General features: G+C 37.5%; 1 protein-coding gene across 1 annotated transcript; it reads left to right on the forward strand.

Moving 5' to 3' along the window:
- The first annotated feature begins 1,121 nt into the window (after positions 1-1,121).
- Positions 1,122-27,343, forward strand: col5a2a (collagen, type V, alpha 2a). Its single transcript, XM_079464617.1, has 54 exons — positions 1,122-1,335; positions 13,794-14,012; positions 14,126-14,142; positions 14,256-14,288; positions 14,404-14,436; positions 15,120-15,173; positions 15,265-15,351; positions 15,754-15,831; positions 15,996-16,040; positions 16,137-16,190; positions 17,036-17,089; positions 17,178-17,231; positions 17,309-17,362; positions 17,914-17,967; positions 18,131-18,175; positions 18,287-18,340; positions 18,436-18,480; positions 18,559-18,612; positions 18,784-18,882; positions 18,972-19,016; positions 19,168-19,266; positions 19,451-19,504; positions 20,008-20,115; positions 20,217-20,270; positions 20,359-20,457; positions 20,537-20,590; positions 20,674-20,772; positions 20,853-20,906; positions 21,037-21,090; positions 21,222-21,275; positions 21,366-21,419; positions 21,518-21,562; positions 21,636-21,734; positions 21,994-22,101; positions 22,193-22,246; positions 22,535-22,588; positions 22,665-22,718; positions 22,813-22,866; positions 22,981-23,088; positions 23,185-23,238; positions 23,313-23,366; positions 23,455-23,616; positions 23,687-23,794; positions 23,913-24,020; positions 24,108-24,161; positions 24,244-24,351; positions 24,433-24,486; positions 24,585-24,692; positions 24,808-24,861; positions 24,966-25,073; positions 25,157-25,463; positions 25,667-25,848; positions 26,108-26,350; positions 26,559-27,343. The coding sequence occupies exons 1-54, from the start codon at positions 1,248-1,250 to the stop codon at positions 26,703-26,705; spliced, it is 4,476 nt and encodes a 1,491-aa protein (XP_079320743.1). The 5' UTR covers positions 1,122-1,247; the 3' UTR covers positions 26,706-27,343.
- The last annotated feature ends 73 nt before the right edge of the window (positions 27,344-27,416 follow it).

Below are 27,416 nucleotides of genomic sequence, written 5' to 3' on the forward strand. Positions count from 1 at the left end.
CATTTTTCGAACTTCCGCTTTCAGCAACTAAATTAGACCAACCCATCTATTCCAGATTTCTTTAAACTCCACCCTTTAAAGAAATCTCATCCATCCTAATGTCAGAGTGTTCTCTGATTGGATAAAACAGCCTGAGTCACTCCCATAATTCTGCTGTTGATAGAGCATATGAAAAAGGTGAATTCTCAGGACACCTATATTTCTTTGACATCTATTCATTTTCACAATTCACAATTTTGCATCGTTTCCAAACCAATTCACAAACATTTTGGATGGGTAGGATGGACAATTTAAACACTTTGAAGTGCATTTTCGGTCATAGTTCTATAGGAATTCAGTCAAAGTTGTTAATTCCATATAGTCTCAGTGTCTGTGGGCTTTGAGCTCTTTTGGTAAGAATCACTGTTTGAAAATCCAAACCTGCACATTTCAGGCAGATGAAACCCTTAAACCCCATGCATCATCTTGATCTTTCTTTAATATAAATACTTGTATTCATGAAGGAATTCAGAGAAACAAAACCATGTGTGGAGCATATGAAACTTGTTCAATAAAACGTAGAACTGGATGTGCCTGTGGAAGATCTTTTTTGACCAACGATGAGAATGTTTTGATGATTTCTGTTATCTTTTCAGACCACGAAGAGTTGATAACAATGAATTTTAACTCCCTCGGAAAAACAGAATGTGTGTTAATTTTTTTAACCGTAGCCTTTCCCCTCATATTATTGTCTTACTATGAGTTTAAATCTGCCATCTTCAACACAAGACAAATGGGACGTAAACTCTTGTTCCTTGTAAAAAGAGGCCATCAGCAACCACAGTAAAGCTAGTGCAGTTACGAGCGCCATAAACCCGGTTTACTGTCCTGCTTAGCAACAACACCAAAAAAGCAGATCTAACTCTAAAGTTATTAGTGTACAACGCCCTAGTTATGTTTGGGCATTATTGTTACAGAACAAAATATTAGCACAGCGTAAAACAAGGAACAGTCATGTAAACATGGATGTAAGTTCAGTGGAGTCAGAGGTGTCTGTGACTCGATGCACTAACAAAAGGGGGTGGAAAATGAGGGTTGGCAGCATTTTTCTTTCTTCAGGCTGTTAAAAAAGAGGCAGTAGAGAGTGGGGCTGGGTCTGAGCAGGAAAAGCCTCAGTCTGACTTCATGGTGCAGTGATAACCTGGACTCCTATCGCCCCTATTCTTCCCTTTATTTTGCACATAGGAACGGCTCATGTCTTTGGCACGATGAGCTTTGTGCCTACTAGAACTGTGCTGTTTCTGGCTTTATCTGTGGCTTTTTTGCAGTTTGTGAAATGCCAGGACGACAATGGTGGTAAGTTATTGTTTTTTTCCAAAGAGCTAAATGTTCCATAAGCTGATTTTCTGTTGTTGGGGTAAAGGCATTATTCATGTTTCTCGCAGATTTTGAGTTGAACCCCATTATTTAAAGTATAAGATTGTTTCAAAGTGAATGTTGGTGTGCGTGCAAGATCTAAATGTGCTTAAATATCCAGTCAGTTGCTTGAGGTGAATTGGTCGATTCCTTTATGGATGTTGCATATTTTTCTGATGTCATTTTTCTAGTGATTTGTAAATGCTTTTAAACAACAAGTACCTACATGCAACTAATAATGCCATGTGATACAATGATGTCACTTGTGGGCTTGTGATGTGTGAGGATGGTAAAGAGGCACTTATAACTTTTGGCTTTGTTTATATCCACACAATTTGAGATTTGTTATCTACCAAAACCTCCTCTCACATCTGCTGAATAGATTTTAACTCTAGCTCTGTGCTCACATGTCTTCTGAAAGAACATAGCTTGCGTCCTAATTCACACCAGATGTGTGACCATGAGGGAGGAACTGACTCTGAACATGCAGAGAGAAAAAAAGTTCAGTTAAGGAACACCTGAGCCCTATTACCTCAGTCATGCTCTGTTTTACAGCATTTTAAACTTGTGACGTATATTTTTCCTAAATGATGTCACAAGATATTATACTTTTGGGATTTAGATTTTTCGGATCTCAAGTTCTCTTCGGGTTTCTTTGGATGTGTGATAAGCAGATTTGCAGATTTTGATATGTATATAGGTGGTATGCAGCTGAAAAACGTTGTTTTACTTGGGTTTTTGGGATTCAATAATATTGCTTGCGTTTCACAGGCATTGCGCCACCTTGTGGCAGATGTAAATGAAAACAATTTGCTCCCTCATAAGAGCTTTATCCATGATACACTGAAATAAAAACAACGATAACCAATTTCCATTATAAAGATTATTCAAAGACTACAAAGACATGTTTTTTATTGTGTATTCCAATTAATATCTGCAGTTGGGTTGTTTTTTATTAAGTAATAACTCTGTATAAAAATATGATAACTTAATAAGAAAACGTCATTTTTGAACATTTTTAAAAAGAGTTATCTGCTTTTGCAAAAAAATCTTAATTAATATTTTATTTAAACAACCACAATGGCATTTGTTCTGTTCTAATAAATATAAGTGAGTGAAAATTACTTTAAAAATATTTTCTAAGCGTCCTTTAAATTTTGTTTCTCCAAAAAACATGTATAATGGTTTCTGTCATGTTAACAGTAAAGAGTCTGCGTTTTTGAATAGGCCCTATGCAAGGCCCTATGTATTTAGATATGTTTCAAGTTTTTGTTTTAGTGGAAAAGGTGTCATTTCAAGCCATCTTATCATTTGCTTTATCTAAAGACCACTTTGCAAAAAGAGTTCAGTGTACACCACTATATGGTCAAACTACACTCTAAAAAGTGCTAGGTTGTTTTGGCACATGAATATTCCTGGGTTACAAATTACCCAATGCTGGGTTAATTCCCTTCAGGGTTGGGTAAAGACAACCCAGCATGGGTCAAAAACAACCCAGAGTCAATGCAAGAAAAGTAAAACGCCAACAGCTTTTCTCTTAATGGGTCATAAAGTCAAAACTCGAGTCTGACTGTTATGTTTATGAATGTTTCTCGCTTAATAATTTTAGGAATTTATAAGAAAATGGCTGGTATTAAATAGGGTTTGGCTACAAGCTAACTAACACGTTTAACCCAAAGCAGCTGTTTGTTTTCAAGTAGTAGGCCGCGACAGTAATGTTTATGTAGCTTAAAGAAAAAAGAATTACTCTGGAAAAACAAAGAAGTGCGTTTTGGCAAAAGTGGTCTGGTTGCTAGTTCAGTCTTGCTCTAATGCACAAATATTTTTTAAAATGTAGTTTCTGCCACACCCTGTCATTTGACACAGATGAATTTACCACATTAAGTCCAAGTAAAATTTCCCTGTTCTTAATTTGGTAATTTGATCTATACATATAAGTTCAGAGACCCTCACCCTTTGGGATAATGTGTACAAGTTAAACAATTCACACTCGTGGTTTTTAAGTTATAGGGAGGATTTCTAGCATTAGATCATTCAGTGAATCTGTTGTTTTCCCTTAGCCTAATGTTGTGTTGTCTATGTGTGCTAGATTTATATGTTTGGCGTTTTGGTTTCAGTTATAGTTGCAAATTAATACAGTAAATGGGGCTTTTTTGTCCACTTTCGTGCATTCGACTGTATCCACACTGCCTATGTGCTGATGGAAAACATGTGCTGCATTTTTGAGCTATGACATGATTACATGCCTCTTTGGTCCTGACACAAGTTAGGGGAGGGGGTGAGAGAAAGAGAGAGAGAGTGACTTATTGTCCACATGTTCACAAACTTTATCCTTAACTAGACAAACTTTACCATACAACCCATAGCATCCACGATCTCCCATAGAGATGGCTCCCGGTATCTCCATGAAATAAACAATTTATAGAACGGATTTTAATGTTTAGCGTGCTCTTCAAGCTGCTCCATGGGAACTACTTATAAAGTAAATGATGGCAGTCGGCAAAGGCAAGCCTGGGGGATGACTTCCAGATGTTATTCCAAAACTGATTGTCTTGGCAATATTTGTTAAATAATAAAACAAACATTGGTTGAAAACTTGGTTTTGGAAGTTTGAAGCTGTCCTGAAGCTGATGTAAGGCACGCTGTGTTTTTGAACAGCGTTACCTATTATTACCTATTGTCTATTCTGTTGTGATTTGCACTCTTAAAAAAGTCCACTTAATAAAAGCAAGCCTTTAGGCGTGTATAAGAGATTAAAATGAAAAACATTGAAATGTATTTGGCAGCCGTACAGGATCAGGAAGCTAGGAGGATTATAGATTTGCCAAGCACACAAAAAATAGTGCGACATAGCACTAAAAGTGGTTCTTGGCTCGACCACTTAAAAACACTTTCAGTGCTGTATTCAGTTCTTTCCTTTGGTTCTTCTGCGGTTCTTTTGGGATGACTGACGTGCTATATAGAACCGCTGAAGAACCATACGGGTCTTAACAGGTTCTTAATACAGAAACAGTGATATATAGCACCTCGGTCACCCCAAAGAACCTCTGAAGAACCACTGAAGCACCAAGATATGGTGCCATATAGCACTAAAAGTGGCCCCATATGATTACGAGCAAAGAACCACTTTTAGTGCTATACCACCATTTCTTTAGAGTGTGACTCTGCAGAGAATTTATTGGTTGGCAATGGAGAAAATTAAAAAAACGCCTCTTGAAAGTAGTTACAAGCTTCATAAATTTACCCAGCTGCTCTTATTGCTCTGGAGATCATCTGGATTTGGCCTATATAGCATTTTTTATCTACAGTATATGATTGTGCGGAACTGGTTTCCCAAAACAATTCTTGTTATATTCAAGTCAGAAGCAACTAGTTTGGGGGTTAATATCAAAATGGATTCATGACGAACACCAATGTCTAAACTAAACAGTACAAAACACGTCCCTTGTAATCTCATTTTTATTAATCCACCTGTCTGGTATATCCCTGCTCAGGGATTCCCATAGCAGCCAGATATCTGGTAAAATTTAATCCAATTTTCTGCTTCTCTGGTGGAGCTGTGGAATATGGAAACAACCTCCTACATTTCAAAGCAACAGTATGTTAGGTACAGATGATGCTGTTGATACTGATATTAAAGGTCATACGGATCTTATCCCTAAACTTTAGCTTGTAGCTTGCCCAACATATGGTACAAACAAGAGCAATATTAACAAATTAGACATCTTGTTGGGAGGTGATTTGATTTACAACTTCTGCCCTGCAGAGAATTAAAAGGTAGGAAAATCCAATAGACAACCATTGAATGCCAGGTCCAAAACGTCACTGAGACTTGATGGCTGTCTGAACTATATATAAATAAAGGTTTTTGGAAACACATGACAACTTTTGGAGTTCATGAAAAAAACAGGCCTTAAGGAAATGTGGTTTACAACACAAATGTGGGCTACAGAAGAAAATGTAAGGACAAGTAGACTTAAAAATGACAAAAAGACTTTATTTATATAAATTCAACATTGCTTAAGACTACTGCCAACGCATAACAGATTGCAGACACGTCTTTACAAATACAGTGTGTAGAAATTGAAACAGATGTCATACAAACTGAAATTGGATATACAGGAAACACCACAAAAAAAAAAAATTTTTGTGGTGTGTCAAAGATGACGTTTTTAGTTGAGCAAACTTTAATGTATTTACACCTGCTAACATTTGAACTAGAAACTTCCAAATAGCGAAAGGACACTTTCGGTTTATTCTGTAAAATATTGTGTGTAAACTATTTCTTACATGTCTTCAATGGAGTCAGAGAAAGACGCTGTGCTTTTAAAGGGACTGTAAAAACTAGCACATCTGGGTCAGTTTACAGTATGTGGAACTGTGTGTACTGTTTATTGAGCAATGGTTAAGTAAGGATTGACTCTAATCATTTTAAAATGTCAATGTCCCTAACATTTACATTAGATTACATTACATTTCATGCAGTGTGTAATGTTGCTGTGTGTGAATGAAAGCGGTCTACCAAGTTGTAAAGCGGAAAGTGAACGAATAACAAAGTTATTTGTCTTGAGAAAAAGGAGTCGACTCTGAATCACACAAACTAGTCGTCTGTCGTTCTAATTTTTGGTCCGGGTCAGATTTACGTCACTCCGTGTAATACCCACCTAGTGGCCTACATTACATTTGCGACACTGCGGTAGACCAATCATAGCAGACTAGACCATCTGACCAATCAGATCAGAGCGGGCTGACAGAAAGGAGGGGATTAGACAGATGAAACGCCGAACGAATCATTTGAGAGTCAGTCAAGAAGTAAGATAACAATAACGGCCTATTATTAGAAAATCTAAGTGCTTTTACACCTGGTATGTAAGTAAATTTGTTGCTGAACAGTCCCTAAACTAAAGTATTTTGTAGATTGCCACAAAATATTTATTCTTTAAAAAAGTGTGTCACATTTCAGTCAAATCTATTAAAAAGGTTATATTCATAATTTGTTTATATCTGTATTAAAGATCACAATATTCTGTATATAACACATAACTGTAGTGTTATATATTATCTTCAAGATATCTTAAGGCTTGGCATTTTTGGATTAAAGTTTGTTGGCCCTTTAAATAATTCTGCCATTCATATATTCCACACCTCCATTTCACTTTCATTGCAAGCAGTATTGAGGGTAATTCACACTGATCCAACAAACAGCACCATTTTAACTCAATGTTTGTCAGCGTTTGTCGGATCTTCGTGAATCAGCGTTTACAGAGAACAAACAAAAAGCTGCAACACTAGTAGGCCCACCATTGTATTTTAGCTGTTGCCATAATAACATAGTAACTCCTCTTGTTCATAGTTTTATTGCAACAAGCAGCTTGTAAAATGCTTCCTCTCTTTTTTTTGACACATTTTATTGCACACACTGCTTCACTGCAAATGGAGTCTGTATTTACATTTACATTTTCATTTAGAAGACGCTTTTATCCAAAGCCACTTATTGCATTCCTAGAAGACCCTTATCAGTCTATTCAACTGTTCTATTTGTATCCTTGTTTTAAACGTAAAGTAGGAAAGTATACTTTCAGTCTACTTCTTAGAATTATACTTTATATACTTAAACTTTCTCTTAAGTACATAAACATATTATTTCAAGCATACTTCTTTTTGATAAGGGGAGTCCTCTCACATACAGTGTTGGGACGTTTGATTCATTGCACTGAATTGATTTGATGAATTTGAAATACTTATAAAATGTGATCGTGGTACAGACAGCTTAAAACGTGAAAACTGAGTGAAAAGGTTTTTACCTTGTAAGTCAGTTGGCGTTTGTAAGGTCACAGCATGGAAATATTATCACAGTGGAATTTCCTCTGGAGAGAAAGCTGAGTAATGTCTGACCAATGATATCATTCCCTGCTGTCTCGTAATGGTTAAAACATACACTGTCTCTTCTTATACCACCAAGTAATTTGTTTTAAACATTTTGTTTTAAAAATTGCATTATGTACATCATCAGAAAATTACGTAATCGTGATTAATCCCATCCAGAATAAAAGGTGTTATGCGTGTTTACATAATATAATGTATGTCTGTGTACTGTGCATATTCATTTTTGTATTTATAAACACATACATGCAAACAGTATATACATTTTTTTAGATATAATTTCCTAAATATATATATATATATATATATATACAGTACATTTATGCATATTTTTTTGTGTTTATAAATACAAAATGAATATGCACAGTACACGGACATATTATGTACACTCAAACTTTTATTCTGGATGCCAGTAATCGTTTGTATCTTGAGAAACAAACAAACAAGGAATTAATAAACATCTAAAACATAATTGTGAAATAAATATAAAATATACTATTAGTTTCATAACTAGAACTGATAACCAGCATAGGGGCTCACTGGGTTAACAGCTCACTAAACTAGTTAATTCAAAGAAAGCATTTCTAATTGAAAAACTAAATAATGTTGATCCTAAAAATGATCTTAAAGGGCTTTCGAATGATTCTGAGATCAGTTTCTCTACTAACCTTCTCCGCCAGGATGCATGCTGGATTGTGATGTGTTTTGGGGTGATCGTGGGTCAATTGAACAGAAGTGCTTAAAGGAGAAGTTCACCTTCAAAATTAAAATTCTGTCATCATTTACTCACCCTCTTGTCATTTCAAACCTGCATGATTTCTTCACAAAAGAAGATATGTTGGTGTTGTTAACATCCCCCCATTCACTTACAGGGATAAGGGTCTTCTAGGTTACAATAGCCGTGAATGGGGGGCTGTGATGTTCTGTTTATTTAAATATCTTCTTTTGTGTTTTTCCGAAAAAAGAAAGTTTGAAATGACAAGAGGGTGTGCAAATGATATGATGACAGAATTTTCATTTTGAAGGTGAACTACTCCTTTAAATAACCCTGAGGCTAATCCTTTATATCCAGACCAACATTCTCACATTTAATATATAGACTAACTGCAGATTAATGTGCAGAGGAATATTCAAAATCTCTGGAGAGGAGAGATGTATTCTGAGGAAGCTGAGCCAAATCATATAAAAGAGATCAGCATACAGATGTATAGTTTGCTTTGAAGGATATTTGTTAAATTGAGTTTGGAAAGATTCAGTTTTCCTCTAGGAAGATCTTACACAATGACAACGTTCCCACATTACATACCTTATGGACTATCCCTTATTGTATTGCTTTGAGTAGATTTATATTGTGTTAAAGAAAATATTATAGCAAATACAAAGAACAAGAAAACAAGATTTCATTGTGAATATAAGGAGGTCTTTTTAAAAAAATCAACTTGTATCACAGTTCATATCCAAGATATAACTATAAGTATAATCGTTTCTTAGAAAAAAGCACCAATACCATCTACGAACCCTATGGAGTAGTTTGCATTCTTGCTTCTCTAAGAACATTCTCAATCTCATCTCATTGAAAGATCTAAAACAGACCTTTGAGGATTTATTCCATCACTAATTTAATCCAAATGGCTCTTTTGATGTAGATGGATGTTTTCATTCCCAAAAAGGAACTTCACAACAAAATCCAGCTTTTATCTTTCAAATCAACTTATGACAACAGTTAAAGCTGATGGTTGAAGTCTTAAATTAATACAAGGTAGAAACGTTAAGACTTCACTATAGTGATGCTGTGTGGGCTCACATGGAGTAAATGTTTATACAAAACATCTTCGCTTATGCCTCGAGCTTTCTTTATCCAACACAGTGTAAAATAAGCTAGAATCATGACAGACCAGCTGTACGAGCTCTTACAACATCCTAACAAAGAAACAAGCTACAGAGAGAATCGTGAGGGTGGGATGTTTCCAATCTGTGGAAAGAGTGAGCGGCATCGTTCCACACAGGATGCATGAGATTAAAAATCCATAGCCTGTGAAAAAAGTTTTTGCCTTGAAAATGAGCTGCTTAAAACACTTTACTCTTACTTTTGAATATAAATGAAAGAAGGTCAGGCAAACAAGCAATAAGTACTGAATGTCATGTCATCATCAATTTTGATGATCTTGGCCAAAAATGTGACTTCTTAGTGGTCTTATTAGAGACCAGTGAAAGAAACATTTGCTGTCCGACATGTGAACGCATACATTGATATTGTTTGAAAGAGCATGAGTTCAGATTGTGTAAATATGAATTTAGCCATAGTGAATCCATGAATGTTAAATCGCTCTGCAAAAACACAGGTGTCTAGCCCCACGGCAAGCTTCAGCTTATCAGTGCTAGCTTGCAAAATGTTAAAATAATATAAATGAGGATTGTGTGAAATAGCATGAATCCCTTATACTTTGAAATGCCTTTGTGATCTTTCTTTCTATATCTAGAATTTGTGGGTCTACATCTAAGGCCAAATTCTATTTTCTTCATTACAAAAACTTAATAAAAAGATAAATATCAAACACTGAATTCATAAAGAGTTTAATGTAGTCCTGCCCTTTCTATTGTGGAAGTTTCATCTTCATCTTTCATTTTAAAAATATAAAGTTTTTTTGTCTATTTTATGAACGTCTCATAAAACAACAGTTGGAAACTACTTACTTACACAACGTATACTTAAAAGTCCATGAACTAAACAAGTGGCCCACTTTTAGAAACAGAACACTCAGTTACAAGTATACTACAACAATCACAATATACTTAAAAATATACTTGAACTTTGCTTACGTAAACTTAATCAAATAAATGTTTTTCTTATATATAAAGTATACTTTTTATTGAAAGGGCAGGATGTCTCTCTACCCTCTACACACCACAAAGGCAAGCTCAGTCTCTGACCAGTGTTTTATGACACCATGAATTACATGATATGTGGTGAAAGCAATGTGAAAAAAAACGAAGAGAAAGTAGTTCTGTGGCACAAAAGTGCAACAATGTGAAACCACAATGTAGTCCGCAAGCCTGGGACTGTGAGCATGGCCGTTGTCCCGGACCGTTTGATGATGGGGGCCCACTAAACAAGTCTGTACACTGCTGAGTGTAGGGGGGCTGGCGCCCCAACCTTATAATTTTGTCCCAGGCACCATGAATCGTAGCGATGAGTCTGATGGGAAACATTTTAACGGCACATGGTGCAAAGAAATCTCAAAAAAGTAGACGTAGAGATGGTTTTGTGTTGCTCTGTCATTAAAAATGTATTTAATAGTAAGTAACTATGTCTTATTTGGGGTATGTTTATTAGGTTAGGATAAATAGGTTCAATAATAAAATTGAGTTTGCATCCAGCAGTAGAAGTTTTCAAGTATAGGCAGGGCTGGAAATGGGGGAAATCGGGGGACGGAGTTCAAGTAGTGAATTGCAAGGGGGAACGGGGTTCCACCTCAAAATGTAGACGATTTTCATCTTTTATCGATGAAAATGCCTCCGGACCTCATTTTCTGCATCTACACTGCAAAAAAATGTATTTCTTACAAAGCATTTTTGTCTTGTTTTCTAGTACAAGGATCTAAAAATAAGTAACTGCATTTAAGAAAACAAAAGTTGCATTTAGGTGACAAGAAAAGTAACCTAATATGTTTAATGCACGTTTAGTTAACTACTTAAGAATTAAGTAAGTTTGTTTAAAACAGGCAAAAAACTAATAAAAAATACACCAATTGGATAAGAAAAATAAACTTAAATGAAGTACTTAAGAAAAAGGTCAAACTAAACATTTGTAACTAAAGAACATAAGAAAACTGTTTGGTAAGATCTTTTTGAAATGTATGGTTTAAAATATTACATAGAATGCTGCCAGTGATTCTCAGCTATTACTGAGTATAGGGTGATGTGGCAATCAAATTATTCAGTCAAAAAAAGCTTTTGGCAAAGCTCCTTACTGCATATTATCAAAAGCACAAGCCTGAAAAAGGGTCAAAGACATGTCCAAACCAATGGAAACCGATGCTTCCTTGTGCAAATGAGTTTGCTCCTTAAATAATGTTTCACTATGACTGTTCATTAGAAGATCCTCATCCATGTTTATCTCGACACTAAAGTCACAAGCACTGAGAGTCAGGACTAAAGTTAATCATAGGTTTGCAGTCACTTTGAGGTTTATCTGTCTGGAGTGACACTCTCAATTACCATGTTTACAAATCACTCACGTCCCATTTTCACACAAATTCTTCTTCTCAATAAGGAGCAGTTCTGTGTGAGGACTCCATCAGCTAATTACAAGAGAGGTCAGAGGTCTTTCAGACAGGATTTATTTGTGTTGTTGAACCTCAACGCCTAAAAAGCAGGAAAGGAGCCCCTTTAAAGTTTCCCTGGAGGTAAAATGTAACTTTACTTGCCTTACTGTAAAAACAGATGTTCGCTTCAGAAAAAAGGATTCCAGACATGAGCGGCCTGCGATAAACGTAATCACATTTTCACATTGTTGGATGTTCAGATGAAAATCTTGCATTTATCGAATTACACACTACTTTCTCACACAGATTCACATCTATGCTCGCAGTTGGAAAGACAAACTCGAATGAGTCATTGTTTCCATAAGGTCATTTTCAAACCCGTACAAACTTGTTCCAAGAACAGAGCCCCTGAACACAGCAAGTTATGAGTATTTCCACATAAAGCGAAGGAAAATTCATGTGATTTATGTCACAGTTCATTCGCCGCCATGCAGTATATTTGTGGGGATGTAAAAAGTAAAGCATAAACTCGCCATTGTTATCCTAGAACCTTCCTACAGAAGTCTGAGAAACGTGATGGAAGGAACCACAGACATGAGCTGACAGAGTAATGCTGAGCATGTTCAGTGCGGTCAGGTCAGGCCAGACTAGAAGGCTGATGGAAAATGTACGTCAGAAGTCCACAAAGAGTCATGCTTTTGCTATCATCATCATCACTGGGGATTTTGAGAATCGCTGTAGAAAGTGCAGCGTCTGCTATGAATTAGCAAACCGGGGGAAAGACTGAGTTTTCCCCTCACTCCTAATGGGACGGTTTTCAGGGGTGGCTTGTTAACCACAAAAACCTGTTCCATAGATCTATAATGGCTTGAACATATTTTTGAAACACTCAATTCTCTTGTCTGAGATTCAGAATCTTATTGATTCATTTTATTACCTCAGATGTATATTCTTGCCAGACTGCTATTTCGAAGGTTTTATGTGTTGTAGTTTGGCCTATTGTTACGATTCCACGACATGTAGATTTCTTTGATCATACAAAATGCAATGATATTCAACTTTACAATCATTTTGCATGTCGGCCATTTGGACAATACACAGGTTGTCAAATTTGATCAGAAATTTGGGTCAGACAATCTTCAGATCACCCTGGTCAACACTTTGGAGCATTGGCACATTACCATAAACAAGTTGTTGATAGTGCCACCTATTGGTCAAAAGTCATAAGTAATTGTACCGTATACGGTACACGTATCCTGTTCATGGTTTTAAAATAATTTTAATTGTAAAATAACCATGTTACATGAATGCCATAGGAGGGCTTGTAATTCTTGCTTGCAGCTTTATTTTAGTTTGTTTTCTGTAAAATGTAAGAATGTTATGCCATTGAATATATTGGCCTTAACAATGTAATGTCAAATGTTTACATTTGCACTCTTGCTAGATACAATTGTCAATTACATTGATTCTTATTCTTATAAGTTTTTATTCTAGCTGTATATGTATAACATTTTGTTTAACGTTACTACAGCACAATCTCTAAAATATGAGGCTGACATCAGCCACGTGTTCATGAAAATATTTGATTCTGGTTACTTGGCACACATCCCTAATGCTTTCATTTACTTCACTTGACTAATGCATGAGTTTCATTCATTTAAACTAAATGTATTCATGCACTTTCTGTTACAGTATTGTGGTCAGATTCAGAGCTTAGCTGTCAGCTAAGGTGTACAGTATCCTTTAATCAGTTTCCCAGATCAATATAAATATAAACATAAAATAAAAAGATATTTTCAGTTCTATAAGGCCATTTTGAGAGTGAAGATTTTGAGTTAAGGTAACCTGACAAACAAAGCAATAGGTTGATAAAGGTAGATGGTTAAAGCTCAAGGGTGCCACCTGGTGCTACAGCTACAACCTGAATCTAACATCCATGATGTTTGCCACAGTTTTTGACATAGTGGCTCCTTCGGTTTATATCTTCGGTTTGTTATAAAGTGTTTTAATGACAGTCTGTGAGGTAAATGGATGCAGAGGTTTGCTGGAAACAGGATTTATGAATTAGACTTCCTTAAAAGCATTAGCTCATATCTGCCCACAAAAGCCTTTTCAGGAGAGCAGGGATTACCTTTTCTAGTCATTTTCTCCAGCAATGCTTTTATATTACTTTCTTGACTGTTTGTCATATATTTCTTTTTTATTTATGAAACGTATAATTGATGTAGCATTTACCTTTCTTCCCTGTAGAGGACGAGCTGAGCTGCAGTGAGAATGGGCAGGTGTACACAAACAGAGACATCTGGAAACCTGAGCCATGCAAGATCTGTGTTTGTGACAGCGGGACCATCTTGTGCGACGAGGTGCAATGTGATGAAGTGTCTAACTGTGAAAAGGTAATAGTTCCAGATGGAGAGTGCTGTCCTGTTTGCCAGAGTGGGTCATCAGAAGCCGGCAATCCCAGCGCAGGTAAAAATAGCCATCGTGAAATCCTTCTGGATCAAAACAAAATCCCATCAACCTTGATTATGTATATTGTACATACATTAACAACAGCTATTGTGTCCATTTTCTATTTCCAGGAGCAAGAATTGTCAGGGTAAACAATACATTTTTAAACATGCTCAGTTTTGCCAATATTTTGCTATATATACAATATATTAAATAAGTGTAGATGGATCAGCCCAGTAACTTTACTGTTTACATTTTCAGGGTCAAAAAGGAGAACCTGGAGATGTCCCAAGAGTATGTTTGAATTATAATTTATGTTATAATTGAGAATGGGTATCTGGTATTATTGGTCTAAAGTGTATTAATATTTTTCTTTTCTTATATTATTCAAATTTTAATCTGATTTAAGATTACTGGAATAAGAGGTCGCCCTGGACCGATGGTAAGCTTGCTTTTAAGACTTCCTAATAAGTATGATGTATTTTAATGATGTATGAATTATCTTGGAACCCATGATCTTGGCATGTGCTACTGTTTAAGATGGAATGATTATGAAATGTGATGCTGCGCAGTTCAAACATTTTCAATTGTTATGCCGAAAGACTGAAAACACATAAAAAAATGGGACTTCAAAAATGTAAAATCTGTAGAGACCATCATTGTGAATAAATACAACACATAATCATTTTAATTTTAAGTTGTTTGTAATGGTGCATTGAAGACAATTTAAAATGAAGTCTGATTTCTGCCCACACCATTGATGGGAACCAATCAGCGTCAAATCCTCCTGGAATAATGTTGAGCTCCAGACACCTCGGTGGAGTATTAAAAACATTAAAAGTATTTAGTAACATTAAAACAGCACATATGCAGAAATTATTTCCAGGTTGAGATGAAAAATATCCTGTGGTGTCTGAAACGCAGCAGACCTAAAAAAAGATGTTTGTAAGGGAAAACAGCTCATGGTTTGTAATTGGTTTTTGGAATTTCATGCCAGCTCAGGTGCTTTCAGACACAAGATGGGGACAGAGAACTGTTCTGTATGTTTCCCCAATTCGTTTTTTACAAGTGAATGCTATCAAATATCTGTTGCATTAAGGTTTATTATGATGTTTGATCTTATAGGGACCTCCAGGATCGCCAGGGTTTAGAGGAGACAGCGGACACAAGGGTCGGCCTGTAAGACTATGCACATGCACTCAGAATTGTTATTGGAGATGTGAATCATTGTGTTATTGTAATATTAATCAGATTTTAATGTCTTATGTAGGGTCTGAAAGGTCCCCCAGGATTTGACGGAGAGCCTGGTGTTCCCGGACATCCGGGAGAGCCCGGACCACAAGGACATTCCCAAGGAGTAAGTATCACCACGATTCCGTGTCAAATTTACAGATTCCTGAATTTATAACAGGCCAATTACAAGAAAGGTTACAATACAATAAAGTAGGCAACAAACATATTGCATTTCACAAGACACAGCAGCTACAATAGAGCAAATTAATAAATATGCCTACATTCACATACAGTAGGTGAACTTTTTTAAACCTAAATATTATGCAGGTGGTCACTGCCCAAAACAGTCTCACACATTTGTCAGAGATGAAAAAAGAAAATACTAAAATACAATGCAGCTATACAGCAAATAAATAGCAGAGATTCCATAAAAACTTTGTGTGAAATGCATCATGTTTAGCAAACGGGCAAGGGTAAACACATTGATCTTTTGTTTTTAGTATTTAAAATGTCTTCTGTTACATAGGGCCAATTTGCCTCACATATGGCAGGAGGATTTGATGACAAAACAGGAGCCCAGCATATGATGATGCCCGGAACTCGTGTAAGTGTTAACACATAAGCTTAGCAAAAACAACAAACATTCTTCTTAAACCGAGCATACTATTATTAAGAGCAATGCATTTCTTTTGGATGCTATGTTGTGCCACCCTGTACATTGCTTCCGAAGCTGTGACTGTTTTTCAAATAACAAAGCTTTTTTAACAGGGGGAGGGAGGAGCAAGAGGACCACCTGGACCAAATGGAGCACCAGTATGTTTTTTTATTTGATAAACACAATATACATTTTAGATATTTAAATCAAAATTCCTCCCAACAGTTCTTTAAAGCTTTTACTTTTTCCTTTAGGGGGCAGCAGGACCTCAAGGACCTCATGGTGATGTAGGTGATCCAGGGCCAATGGTGAGTTAAAATATTGAACTGCCTCTCATAAATACACACAGTACTTTACTGCAGTACATTACATCTACCCTAAGCTCTTTATTTCAAACCAAACGTCAGCCAGGACCAACACTTACTGTGTCACATACTGCAGGCAACTTTCATGGCTCTTTTAATAAAAGAAGACCCCATCCCTCGCCATTCACGTTCTCAAAACAATGATGTTATTTTAGTGGTTTTATACATGTACTTAAAACTTCTCTTCAATAATTCATTCATACATTTTAGTTCGATTTGCTTTGCTTTGCTTAGGCCAGTCACGGTAGGTTTAGGGGCGGGGTTAGGGGTGCGGCTTCCATATTGCTTTTTTCTACTAGGCCTAATTGTTGTTTTTGTATGCTTCAAATTGTACAAATCCAAACGAATCAGCCAACTTGTAAAATAGTTACGAATTCCCATAAAATGAGATGAGGTAACACAATAATTCATGAAATTACAATGTTTAAAACATGTTACAGCATGTCTAAACAATATTATAAATATATACAAATAAAATGTATTTTATAGGACAATTCTTAACTAGATGTTTGTACTCATTATACAGCACGAAAACATCAGCAAACGTAAACTTTTTTGCCCAGAATGGACTTTAAAATCTAAACCTCAGTAACTTTTCATTCGCATTATTTAAAGATTTCACACACCGAAAGAATCATGTCAAATTATCCCCATCAATAATGCAAATATTGCCATCGTGTCTATGTATGGATCACATTACTCAAGCACAGACATGTTTCACACCATCTGCATAAGGCCTCTTTGCTGTTTTTAATTATCGTTTGGTAATTACTGTTTTTCCATTACAGGGTGGCTCTGGCCCGAGAGGTCCGGAGGGTCCTTTAGGGAAACCCGGTGAGGATGTGAGTGAAATCTCCTCAATACTCAAACACTCAAATGTTTCTATGGTTCCCAAAAGCTGAAATTTGGAAAATGTTTGTTTTGTCACAGGGGGAAACTGGAACTCCAGGAAATGCTGGAGAAATGGGATTTCCTGGATCTGCGGTAATAACTGACATGTTCTGTATTAGCAGCTTTTGTCATCAGATGGGGATTGTATTCACCGTCATGTCTGTGTTTAGGGATCAAGAGGGTTTCCAGGGACACCGGGACCCCCGGGCTTAAAGGGCCACAGAGTGAGTTATTTATACATCTCATTAAAGATTTACAAGTTAAACATATTCCAGACCTCATTGAAAAGAATGCAAAATCATACTTTATGACTCGACTGTAAAGAAAACTGACACTCTCGATATCATCAGCCTCACCTGTCAAGAGTGAGATTTTCATTTTATGGGCATGGGGATCCTCTCGATGGTGCTTTTCTCTTAATATTGAATTTCTCTTTAGCTTGCCCAAGAAACACCTGTAACCGAATGAAAAAGAACAACTTTAGTACCACATGTTATTTAATGCAAGTCAACAGATTTATTACGCAAGAAATCCTGGCTACACATTTAAAAACAAGCAGGTGGTGTTTTGTGAGTGATTTGTCATCATGTTCAACAATAAATTATTCATTTTCACTTTATTGTGCCCAAGCATCAAACAAATATTCGACACAACGTGCCCCTGCTTAAGTAGGCAACAAGTATATTATCATTATTTATGTAGAAAATACTTCATGACTACTTTACAGGCTCCAATGAAATGACAGATGATCATATCATGTTCCTTCATCGTTTAGGGACACCAAGGTATAGCTGGTCTTAAAGGTGAACGTGGAGCTTTGGGATCAAAGGTTCATTTTTGTCTTTCATTTTCATCTCATTGTGAAGTCTGCATCAGTATTTAGTAGCCGTTTTAGATCTTATAAGTTTTGTTGAGCAAACATTGTTTATGCATTTTCAATATCTATTACATTATCTGAATGCATTATATTGATGATGTATTATTTATTTTAGGGTGAATCTGGTGGGCCTGGTGCAATGGGTGGCCTTGGACCTACGGTTCGTCTATAATACAAACTTATATAAAAGCACAGATGATTCATTCTCACATTTTAACCAACTTATAGTCTTATTGACAAATACATTAAAATAAACTATTACTATATACAGGGTACCAGGGGAATGCCAGGAGAGAGAGGACGTCCAGGGGCGGGTGGGACACCGGTGAGTTAAAAAGTTTTTTTTAACACTTTTATTTTTACTTTTATTTATACTATACTATTTTTATACTAGTATTTATATATATTTTTGTATGTTAGGGTACACGTGGTGCACAAGGAAATGTTGGCAAACCAGGTCCAATGGTAAGGTCCAATTGTTGAATATAATAAAGTGTGAAATAATGTACCAACCAATGGAAACCTTACTGAACTCTATTGCAGGGTCCTTTGGGACTAAGTGGTGCTCCAGGGTATCCTGGAGGTCCAGGTATGAAGGTGGGTATCTATATACAGTACTGTACAGTATATATGTTATGTGAATTATATATGAAGTATTTACAGTATATGCAAAGCATACCTTTATATTCATATAATAGTTCACCCGAATCTTAACACTACAGAAGCACCGCTCAAGATGTTTTAAAATAAACTATAATTGGTGTACAGGGTCAACCAGGACCCACAGGTGTGAGGGGGCCGGAGGGACCCCAGGGACAAAGAGGAGAAACAGGACATCAAGGAAGATCTGGACCAATTGGCAACAGCGTATGGTTTTGATTTTATTTGTGTGTCAGTGATTTAGGATTTCTGACCATACCTAATGAACATGATTGAGTATGATTCAACACTTTCAGGGGTCAATGGGCACTGATGGTGGTCCGGGTACCAAAGGTCCAGTGGTATGTTATAAAAAATGTTTTACATACAATAGTCAAAATTTGAATTTGAATATCAGCGTCTGCCAAATTAATACATCCTTGAGGTAAATGTAAAATGCCTAAGATATTGCCATAAATGATGCTGTCAGTAAACAATGTTATTTTGTTCCAGGGAAATGCTGGTCCTCAGGGTCCTGTTGGTCTGCTTGGTCCACCTGGCCCACCAGGACCTCAGGGAAGCACTGGACAGCCTGGGATCAAAGGTCAAGGGGTAATGCCATCTTAATGGAATCTCAGTTATGGTGTTGGATTTGAGTATTTATTTTTAAATAATGCAAAGAACACATCATGTCAAATCTGTACATGTGTGCATTAAAATGTGAAATCAACTAATCATTTGAAAACCAGACTCTCCAAAACCCATCTGACTACTAACCTTTTGGTGTGTTCTCTAGGGAGATGTTGGTGTTCCTGGATTTAAAGGGGAGTTCGGACCTAAAGGAGAATTTGTAAGTTTATACAGTATATCTTAGTTATACAGTTGTATATCTTATATACGTTATTTATGTTCCTGGTTACAAGATTGAAGGGATTAAACAGATTTTCAAAATGAAAAACAATCACTTATCACATCCTCAATTCATTCAGTAAATAATATACGGTACGGGTGAAACTAATGTTGCTGTGTTAGGATGCTTGAACAGACTTTTAATATTCATATAAAGTCAAAAGGGTAAAGAACTATAAATAACTTTAATATCAAAACTCTAACTAAACACCTACATTTATTCATTTGGCAGACGCTTTTATCCAAAGCGACTTACAAGTAGTTTTTTTTTATACAGTGGCACATTACTGCAGAGCAATCAGGGGTAAGGTGTCTTGCTCAAGGGCCCTTCAGTCATGACCTGCTGGCACTGAGATTAGAACCAGCAACCTTCTGATCACAAGCCCAACGCTCTAACCCCCAGGCCACAACTGACACCTTGTAATGTAATGCATTTGTTTGTAGGGTCCAGCAGGAGCACAAGGTGTGATTGGACCTCAGGGAGAGGAGGGCAAACGTGGACAAAGAGGAGATTCTGGTTCTATTGGTCCACCAGGGCCTGTTGGTGAGAGAGTGAGTCTAATTTTTCTGTTAAAGCTTTGCAACAGCAAATGGAAATGTATGTAATCTATAAAACCACATCCATTCTTCATGGGTTTTATTGTCCAATATAGGGGGCTCCTGGAAACCGTGGTTTCCCTGGTCAGGATGGCTTACAGGGTCCAAAGGTAATGAGAAAATGACTCTAATAGCAAAGAAATTTCTTTATTTTAAAAAGTAACTGAAAAAAGGACATTTTGCTCACATTTATTCAAGGGTGCACTAGGTGACCGTGGAATAACAGGAACTTCTGGACCCAAAGGCTCCACTGGAGATCCAGGAAGAACGGGGGAACCTGGTCTACCAGGTGCAAGGGTAAATTAAAAAAAAAATTATTAAAAAGGATATTTATCAAAGTGGCTTTTAATACCTTAAATCTTTTGCGTTCGTGTAGGGTTTGACAGGAACACCTGGAGTGCAGGGGGCCGAAGGAAAGCCAGGACCACTGGTACATTTTTCAGTAATTTTTGGAATAACATGTCCACAAGTTCAAAGGGGGAAAAGTAATGTTATGTGTACTACATTCTACAGGGTCCTCCAGGTGAGGACGGGCGTCCAGGGCCTGCAGGGTCAACTGGAACAAGAGGCCCAGCCGGACAGATGGGAATAATTGGTCCAAAGGGTTTTAGTGTGAGTAGGATCATTTGAATCATTTATAATTCTTCATGATTAGAGATTAAACACTTAAACACAAAATTCGAACAATTTAGGGAGATCCAGGGAAGGCTGGCGAACAGGGATCTGCAGGAGTATCTGGACAGAGGGTGAGTAACAAATTTGTTTATTGCAATATAGTTTTCAGTAACCATGTCTGTACCCACTAGCACTTAGCAAAGGCACATTTTCAGAAAAAATGTATAATGAAAAAATCTAAGAGAACCTTGGCTTTTGTAGGGTCCACCTGGTAAAGACGGAGAAGTAGGTCCAGCTGGACCACCAGGTCCACATGTAAGTATGCTATATTGTCTCTGAATTACAAAAGCAATACATTTGTGTTGCATTGATATCAAAGTTCCTTATAATAATGTTGTGCTATAAGATGAGTGCATGTTCATTTGAATTTTTGGTTTGTTTTTCAGGGTCTAGCAGGTGAGAGAGGTGAACAGGGACCTCCAGGAATGCACGGTTTCCAGGTGATTTAATATTGACTATTTGATCATTGGAAGATCTATATTTTTTGGGACTTCCCTTTTAAAGCATCAGTCTCTTTGCTTGTTTCTCAGGGTTTGCCAGGACCAGCAGGTGCTCCAGGAGAGGGAGGAAAACCTGGTGATCTGGTACAAACATTTCAGCTTTATTGACAAGTTTATTGTGTGTCAGACTTACAATTTGCAGACAAATAGACAATGCTGATCATTTGTTACCTTTTGTTTAGGGCATACCTGGAGAAGGTGGCCCTGTAGGCCAAACTGGACCAAGGGTATGTGTTTGCACTAAGTCACTTCTTGTTGTCATCAAGAAAGACAGGTTTAACAGGGTGACTCATTTAACAGGGTGAACGTGGAATTCCTGGAGAAAGAGGAGAGCTTGGGCCTAATGGTCTGCCTGGAGCCAAAGGTATTCCAGGAGCGTCTGGTCCAGATGGCCCGAAGGTATGTAACTTAGCAGTGTCTCTTAAAACTAAAACTAAAATTATGCCTTATTCAATTTAAAATTATCTAAGCATTTCAGTATTTACTATAAAAATAACTGTAGTTAATAACAGTATAACAGTATCACATGTATTTTACTGAACGTAGAACTCTAATTCTAATGGAATCAGCACACAATTTTTATTTCTTATTCCAATAAGACATAATAAATAAAATGTAAAAGAATTCCTTTTTAAATGTTATGTCTCTTGAATTATAGGGCAGCCCAGGACCTCCGGGTACTTTGGGTGATCTAGGCCCTCCTGGTCTGCAGGGTATGCCAGGAGAAAGAGGGATCTCTGGGCCATCTGGTCCAAAAGGAGACAGAGTGAGTATTAATAAAACTATAACTTCACAGCATATGCATGGATATTCATGTCATCATATATAGGTTTTAAACTAACATTTTCATATTTTAGGGAGCTGTGGGTGAGAAAGGATCAGAGGGCACTCCAGGAAGTGATGGTGCAAGGGTAAATAACTTAGATACATTAAAAATGTTTGCTTAGATTGCCAAACGTTGGTAGGAAGCATCCTCAATACTTGAGCTAAGCAACGCTGACATGTTAGAACTTGGAGAATGAACACGTTTACAAATAGAGTAAATACAAGAGGCAGAATTTGAACTTGAAAACAATTCATCAGACTTGTTCAAGCATATCCAATCACAGATGCAGCGTACAAAATGACTATCTCTATCTTTCTCTCAGATTTAGTCATTTAGCAGACGTGCATATCTCTAATTGTTTTAACTCTTGTAGGGTCTAACAGGCCCAATTGGCCCTGCAGGACCCCCTGGTCCAAGTGGTGAAAAGGTACATACACATTTATCCCAACTTTAAATAGTTTACTTTATAAGAACCATACAATTTTAACATGCATTTTTTGCAGGGAGAACCAGGTCCTAAGGGACCACCCGGACCTCAAGGATCAAGAGCAATGCCAGTGAGTTGATATTCAATACCTAAATACAGTGACGTCATTATGATTTTATAATACATAACTTTGTTAAACGACACATATTGCTATTAACCCTTAGGGATCCCGTGGTGAACCTGGGCCGATTGGTGCTGTGGGCTTTACTGGACCAATTGTAAGCAATCAAGAAATCTGTCAATTTAAGGAGGCAAATGTGGCAGACAGTTTATTTTAGTTCACTGACTAACTATATTTTACTTGCTCTGCACCTATTATATTTTCAAAACAGGGTCCTGATGGTCAACCTGGTGTGAAAGGACCACCAGGAGAGCCTGGACAAAAGGGTGATGCTGGATCTCCTGGCCCTCAAGGGTTAGCTGGTCCTCCAGGGTCACAGGTGGGAAATTGTTTGTGATGAATCTGATTTTAGTTGATTCCGAGAAGCTGAGCACTTATTGTGAGCAAATAATAACCCTTTGACATTTTACTGTAGGGTAAATTTGGTGTGGCTGGACCAAAGGGAGGAAGAGGAACACAAGGGGCACCTGTAAGTATAAAATAATAGGCATTACTATAATATAGGTGTTAAGACCTAGCCCATTAATTTCACTCAATATTTAGGGCCCAACGGGTTTTCCTGGATCACCTGGAAGAGTCGGCCCACCTGGTCCAACGGTAATGTGCACAGACTCCTGAATTCCCAATAAAAAAATTCCCAGATAAAAAATGTAAATACTTTTCAAACCATACTTTGTTCTCTTAGGGCCCTATTGGTGAGGCCGGTCCAATTGGTCTCCCAGGAAAAGAAGGTCCACATGGTCTTCGAGGAGATCACGGACCACCGGGGCGTCAGGGAGAGAGAGGTCAACCTGGTCCTTCTGGAAGCACTGGAGACAAAGGAGATTCTGGAGAAGATGGACCACCAGTAAATACAACATACATAAAATACTAAGAGACAATACATGGATAATTAAATCAACCATTTTCTTCTTTAGGGCCCTGATGGGCCACCAGGACCTGCTGGGACAACAGGGCAGAGGGGTATTGTAGGCCTTCCTGGTCAAAGAGGTGAACGAGGAATGCAGGGACTTCATGGACCAGCAGTTAGTATTCATAACATTATTGAAACAGATAATGTTTTTATTATCCTCTCTGGTGCATGTTCTTAACATAATTTATTAACAGCTCCTAAATTTTACCTACTCTCAATTTCTTGTGTAGGGTCCCCCAGGAAAACAGGGCACATCAGGAGCTCCAGGAGACAAAGGACCCCCTGGCCCAGTTGGGGTGCCTGGCGCTAACGGACCCCGTGGTGATCCTGGACCTGATGTAAAACAAATTTGAACACATTTGAAACAAAATTGCACAGAATTAAGTTTCTTGACATAATGCTAATGCAAATGTTTTGCTCATAAGGGACCAGCTGGATCTGATGGCCCACCAGGAAAAGAAGGTGTCATAGGAGAACGGGTGAGGACAAAAAACATACGGTCAAACAAATCTTAAATTAAAGCTTTTTGTGTCAGTCTACTGATGTTTATTGTGTTTTAAGGGTGATCGTGGAGATCCAGGTCAAGAGGGTTTGATTGGATCTCGGGGACTACCCGGACCTATTGGTCCTGTTGGTGCTACTGGTGGTGGAGGAAAACGTGGAGAGCCTGTAAGCATATTTGAATTCCATGTCCTTATGTGCAAAAATGCTATGGAAAGCAGACATAACCTTGTTTTTGGTTTTGCACAGGGTTCAAGGGGACCTTCAGGACCCCCAGGTCCTGCTGGAAAGCGAGGACTCACAGTAAGATATCTATTACATTATAACTTATTATCACAGCAAATGAAGAAATTCAATTTACCTTAAAGTTGCTGATAAAAATTATAAATCATCTTTTCAAGGGACCACAAGGACCAAGAGGGGATAAGGGAGATTTGGGTGACCATGGAGAAAGAGGACAGAAGGGTCATAGAGGATTTGCAGGTTTACAGGGTCTTCCTGGACCACCTGTAAGTTCTAACAAATATTTACAAGATATTACAAGACAAACGTTATGTTAAGCATAAAACATTGTGTGCATTATTATAAGATTGTTTTTGTTAACTTTCTATATCATTATTTTAGGGCACAACTGGTGAACAGGGAGCTCCAGGTATTATTGGTCCAAGTGGACAAAGGGTGCGCATTAAACTTGGTTACCAAATGATAAAGAACAACAATATGTAGTTATTAACAACAAGCTGAACTAAAATGTAATTAACTTAATCTAAATTGTTTCATAGGGACCTCCTGGGCCATTTGGACCATCAGGAAGGGAAGGGAACATTGGAGTAGACGGACCTATGGGACCTCCTGGTTCGAGAGGATCCAGTGGTGACATTGGACCAAAGGTAAGTGCAACTCTAATGCCATCTCACATAATCAACACAATCAAAGACATCAACCCCTTTACATGTCACCATTTCATAACCAGGGACCTCCTGGAGATCATGGCCCTCCTGGCCCACCTGGACCTTCTGGGCCTCCCATTGCAGCTATGGAAGACCTCTTTGGTGGGCCTCAAGATTATGATGCTGTTCTTCCACCCCCAGAGTTCAGTGAGGATGAAGCTCTTCCCCAAAGTAACTCAACTAGCGTCTTTCAGGCTGATCCTGGAGTTCAAGCGACATTGAAGGCTCTGAGCAGCCAGATTGACAGTATGAAGAGCCCTGATGGTAGCAAGAAACATCCTGCCAGAACTTGCGAGGACTTGAAACAATGCTACGCTGACAAGAAGAGTGGTAAGTTTACAAAAAGAATGACAAGATACAAATTACATTGTAGAAAGAGAGCAGAAGATGTGCCAAACAATGCAATTCTTTATTCAGTATGTTTACAATGGTACTACCATTCCTACATCCTCGTTGAGGTTTAACCTTAATATTACCTGAATATCCATTGTGTACAGATATATATCCTCAAATGTTTCATCTTTTCAATTTAGGTGAATACTGGGTGGATCCAAACCAGGGTAGTGCAGAGGATGCCATTAAAGTACACTGCAATATGGACACAGGCGAGACATGCATCTCTGCCATTCCCTCCAGCATCCCTCGAAAAACATGGTGGAGCTCCCCGGGAAGCAAACCAGTGTGGTTTGGAGCCAACATGAATGGTGGAACCTATGTGAGCATGGTTATTCATATATTGTTAACGGTTTAAACTCTTCCTGCAAAAACATTGCTTGTCTGGTGTGGTTTGCTGGTTTTCGAAAATTCTATCTGTTCGACCAGATAGACCAGTCGAAAGCCAGTTTGGCCAGGCTGGAGAGTCCAGATAGATCAAACTGAGACCAGCAAATCAGCTTTTTCAGTGTTTTCTGCATAGGTATAACTGCATAGGCCTGTTATTTAATTCTTTGTTTGTATGTTTTTGTTTTGTAAAGTTCACGTATGGTAACAAAGACCAGCCAGCCAACACAGTCACAGTTCAGATGACTTTCATTCGTCTGCTCTCTAAAGAAGCCTCCCAAACAATCACTTACCACTGCAAGAACACTGTGGGCTACAAGGATGAATCAACTGGAAACCTCAAGAAGGCGGTGATCCTCAAAGGTTCAAATGATGTCGAGCTTAAAGCTGAGGGAAATAACCGCTTTAGATACACTGTGGTTGAAGACAGCTGCTCGGTAAGTACACAAAGACGTCTTTGCAAAACCAAGTACTGACTGCTACAGCTCACTATTCTTAAAAAACATTAAGTTTAGATTTGCTACACAGATACCAATTATTCTAAAAGACCAAACATAATATAGGTAATGCCTAGAGAGATAAACGTTTTTACAGTAATAAAGTGTACCCATACATACCTAACAACTTGTGTCCTTCTCTCCACAGCAAGTGAATGGTAAGTGGGGCAAGACAGTTTTTGAATACAGGACCCAGAAAACTGCACGGTTACCTATTGTGGATATTGCACCTGTGGACATTGGAGGTTCAAATCAGGAGTTTGGAATTGATGTCGGGCCTGTATGCTTCTTATAAATCAAGGAGTTGAGATGCAAAATCCTCAGACTTTTAAAGTGACTGCTGACAAGATCAGCCTTGTACATACAGAGCATTGGACTTTTCTGGCCCTGTAGCAAGATATTTATTGTGCCCTCCAAGAAAATAACAGCTCAACACGGTTAATACAGATTGATCCCTTGAAATAGGAAATTCAATTTAAATGATTTTCTTTTGAGACAAGACTATCCATCAACTGCTGTTTCAAATTGTGATGGCCATTGCTTCAAAGTAACAGTAATGATGCTTCACACTGTACCAACACTAGTTGTTATTAAAAATTATATATTTCAGTTGCTTGTTTTTTTACAGGATGTTTTTTTAAACAAACATGGTGCTATAGAGGATGTTGCACTCAGTTATTCTTTTTTTAAACTCCTAAATTTGATATTGTACCCTGGTACATTCACATTGTAATAACTTTTGAACCTAACTGACAATTAAAGATAAAATTGTTTATACATTAGTGCAAGCTACCTCATTCTATCAACTGGCACAAGCTGACAACAGACTTGCTGTACATGAATACTGATAAGGAGCTGTATGAATTGTATTTCTCCCATGAAAAGGTACAAAGTAGGGTAAGAAAATGCAAATAAAAATAACTCCATCTCAGACTCCAATTATTAAAAGACGCATTTGTTTTTCTTTTTCAAAAACAAATTTACCAGAGCAATCTGGAGGAATTTT

The sequence above is a fragment of the Barbatula barbatula genome (assembly GCF_947034865.1).
Source record: "Barbatula barbatula genome assembly, chromosome: 9".
Lineage (NCBI taxonomy): Eukaryota > Metazoa > Chordata > Actinopteri > Cypriniformes > Nemacheilidae > Barbatula > Barbatula barbatula.

What these genes read in the sequence shown, in the direction of transcription:
- col5a2a (XM_079464617.1), top strand. Translation starts at nt 1,248, where the DNA reads ATGAGCTTTGTGCCTACTAGAACTGTGCTGTTTCTGGCTTTATCTGTG. An exon ending in CAGGAATGCACGGTTTCCAG is followed by an intron (nt 21,276 to 21,365) that starts GTGATTTAATAT and finishes CTTGTTTCTCAG; the next exon opens with GGTTTGCCAGGACCAGCAGG. An exon ending in TCGGCCCACCTGGTCCAACG is followed by an intron (nt 23,367 to 23,454) that starts GTAATGTGCACA and finishes TTGTTCTCTTAG; the next exon opens with GGCCCTATTGGTGAGGCCGG.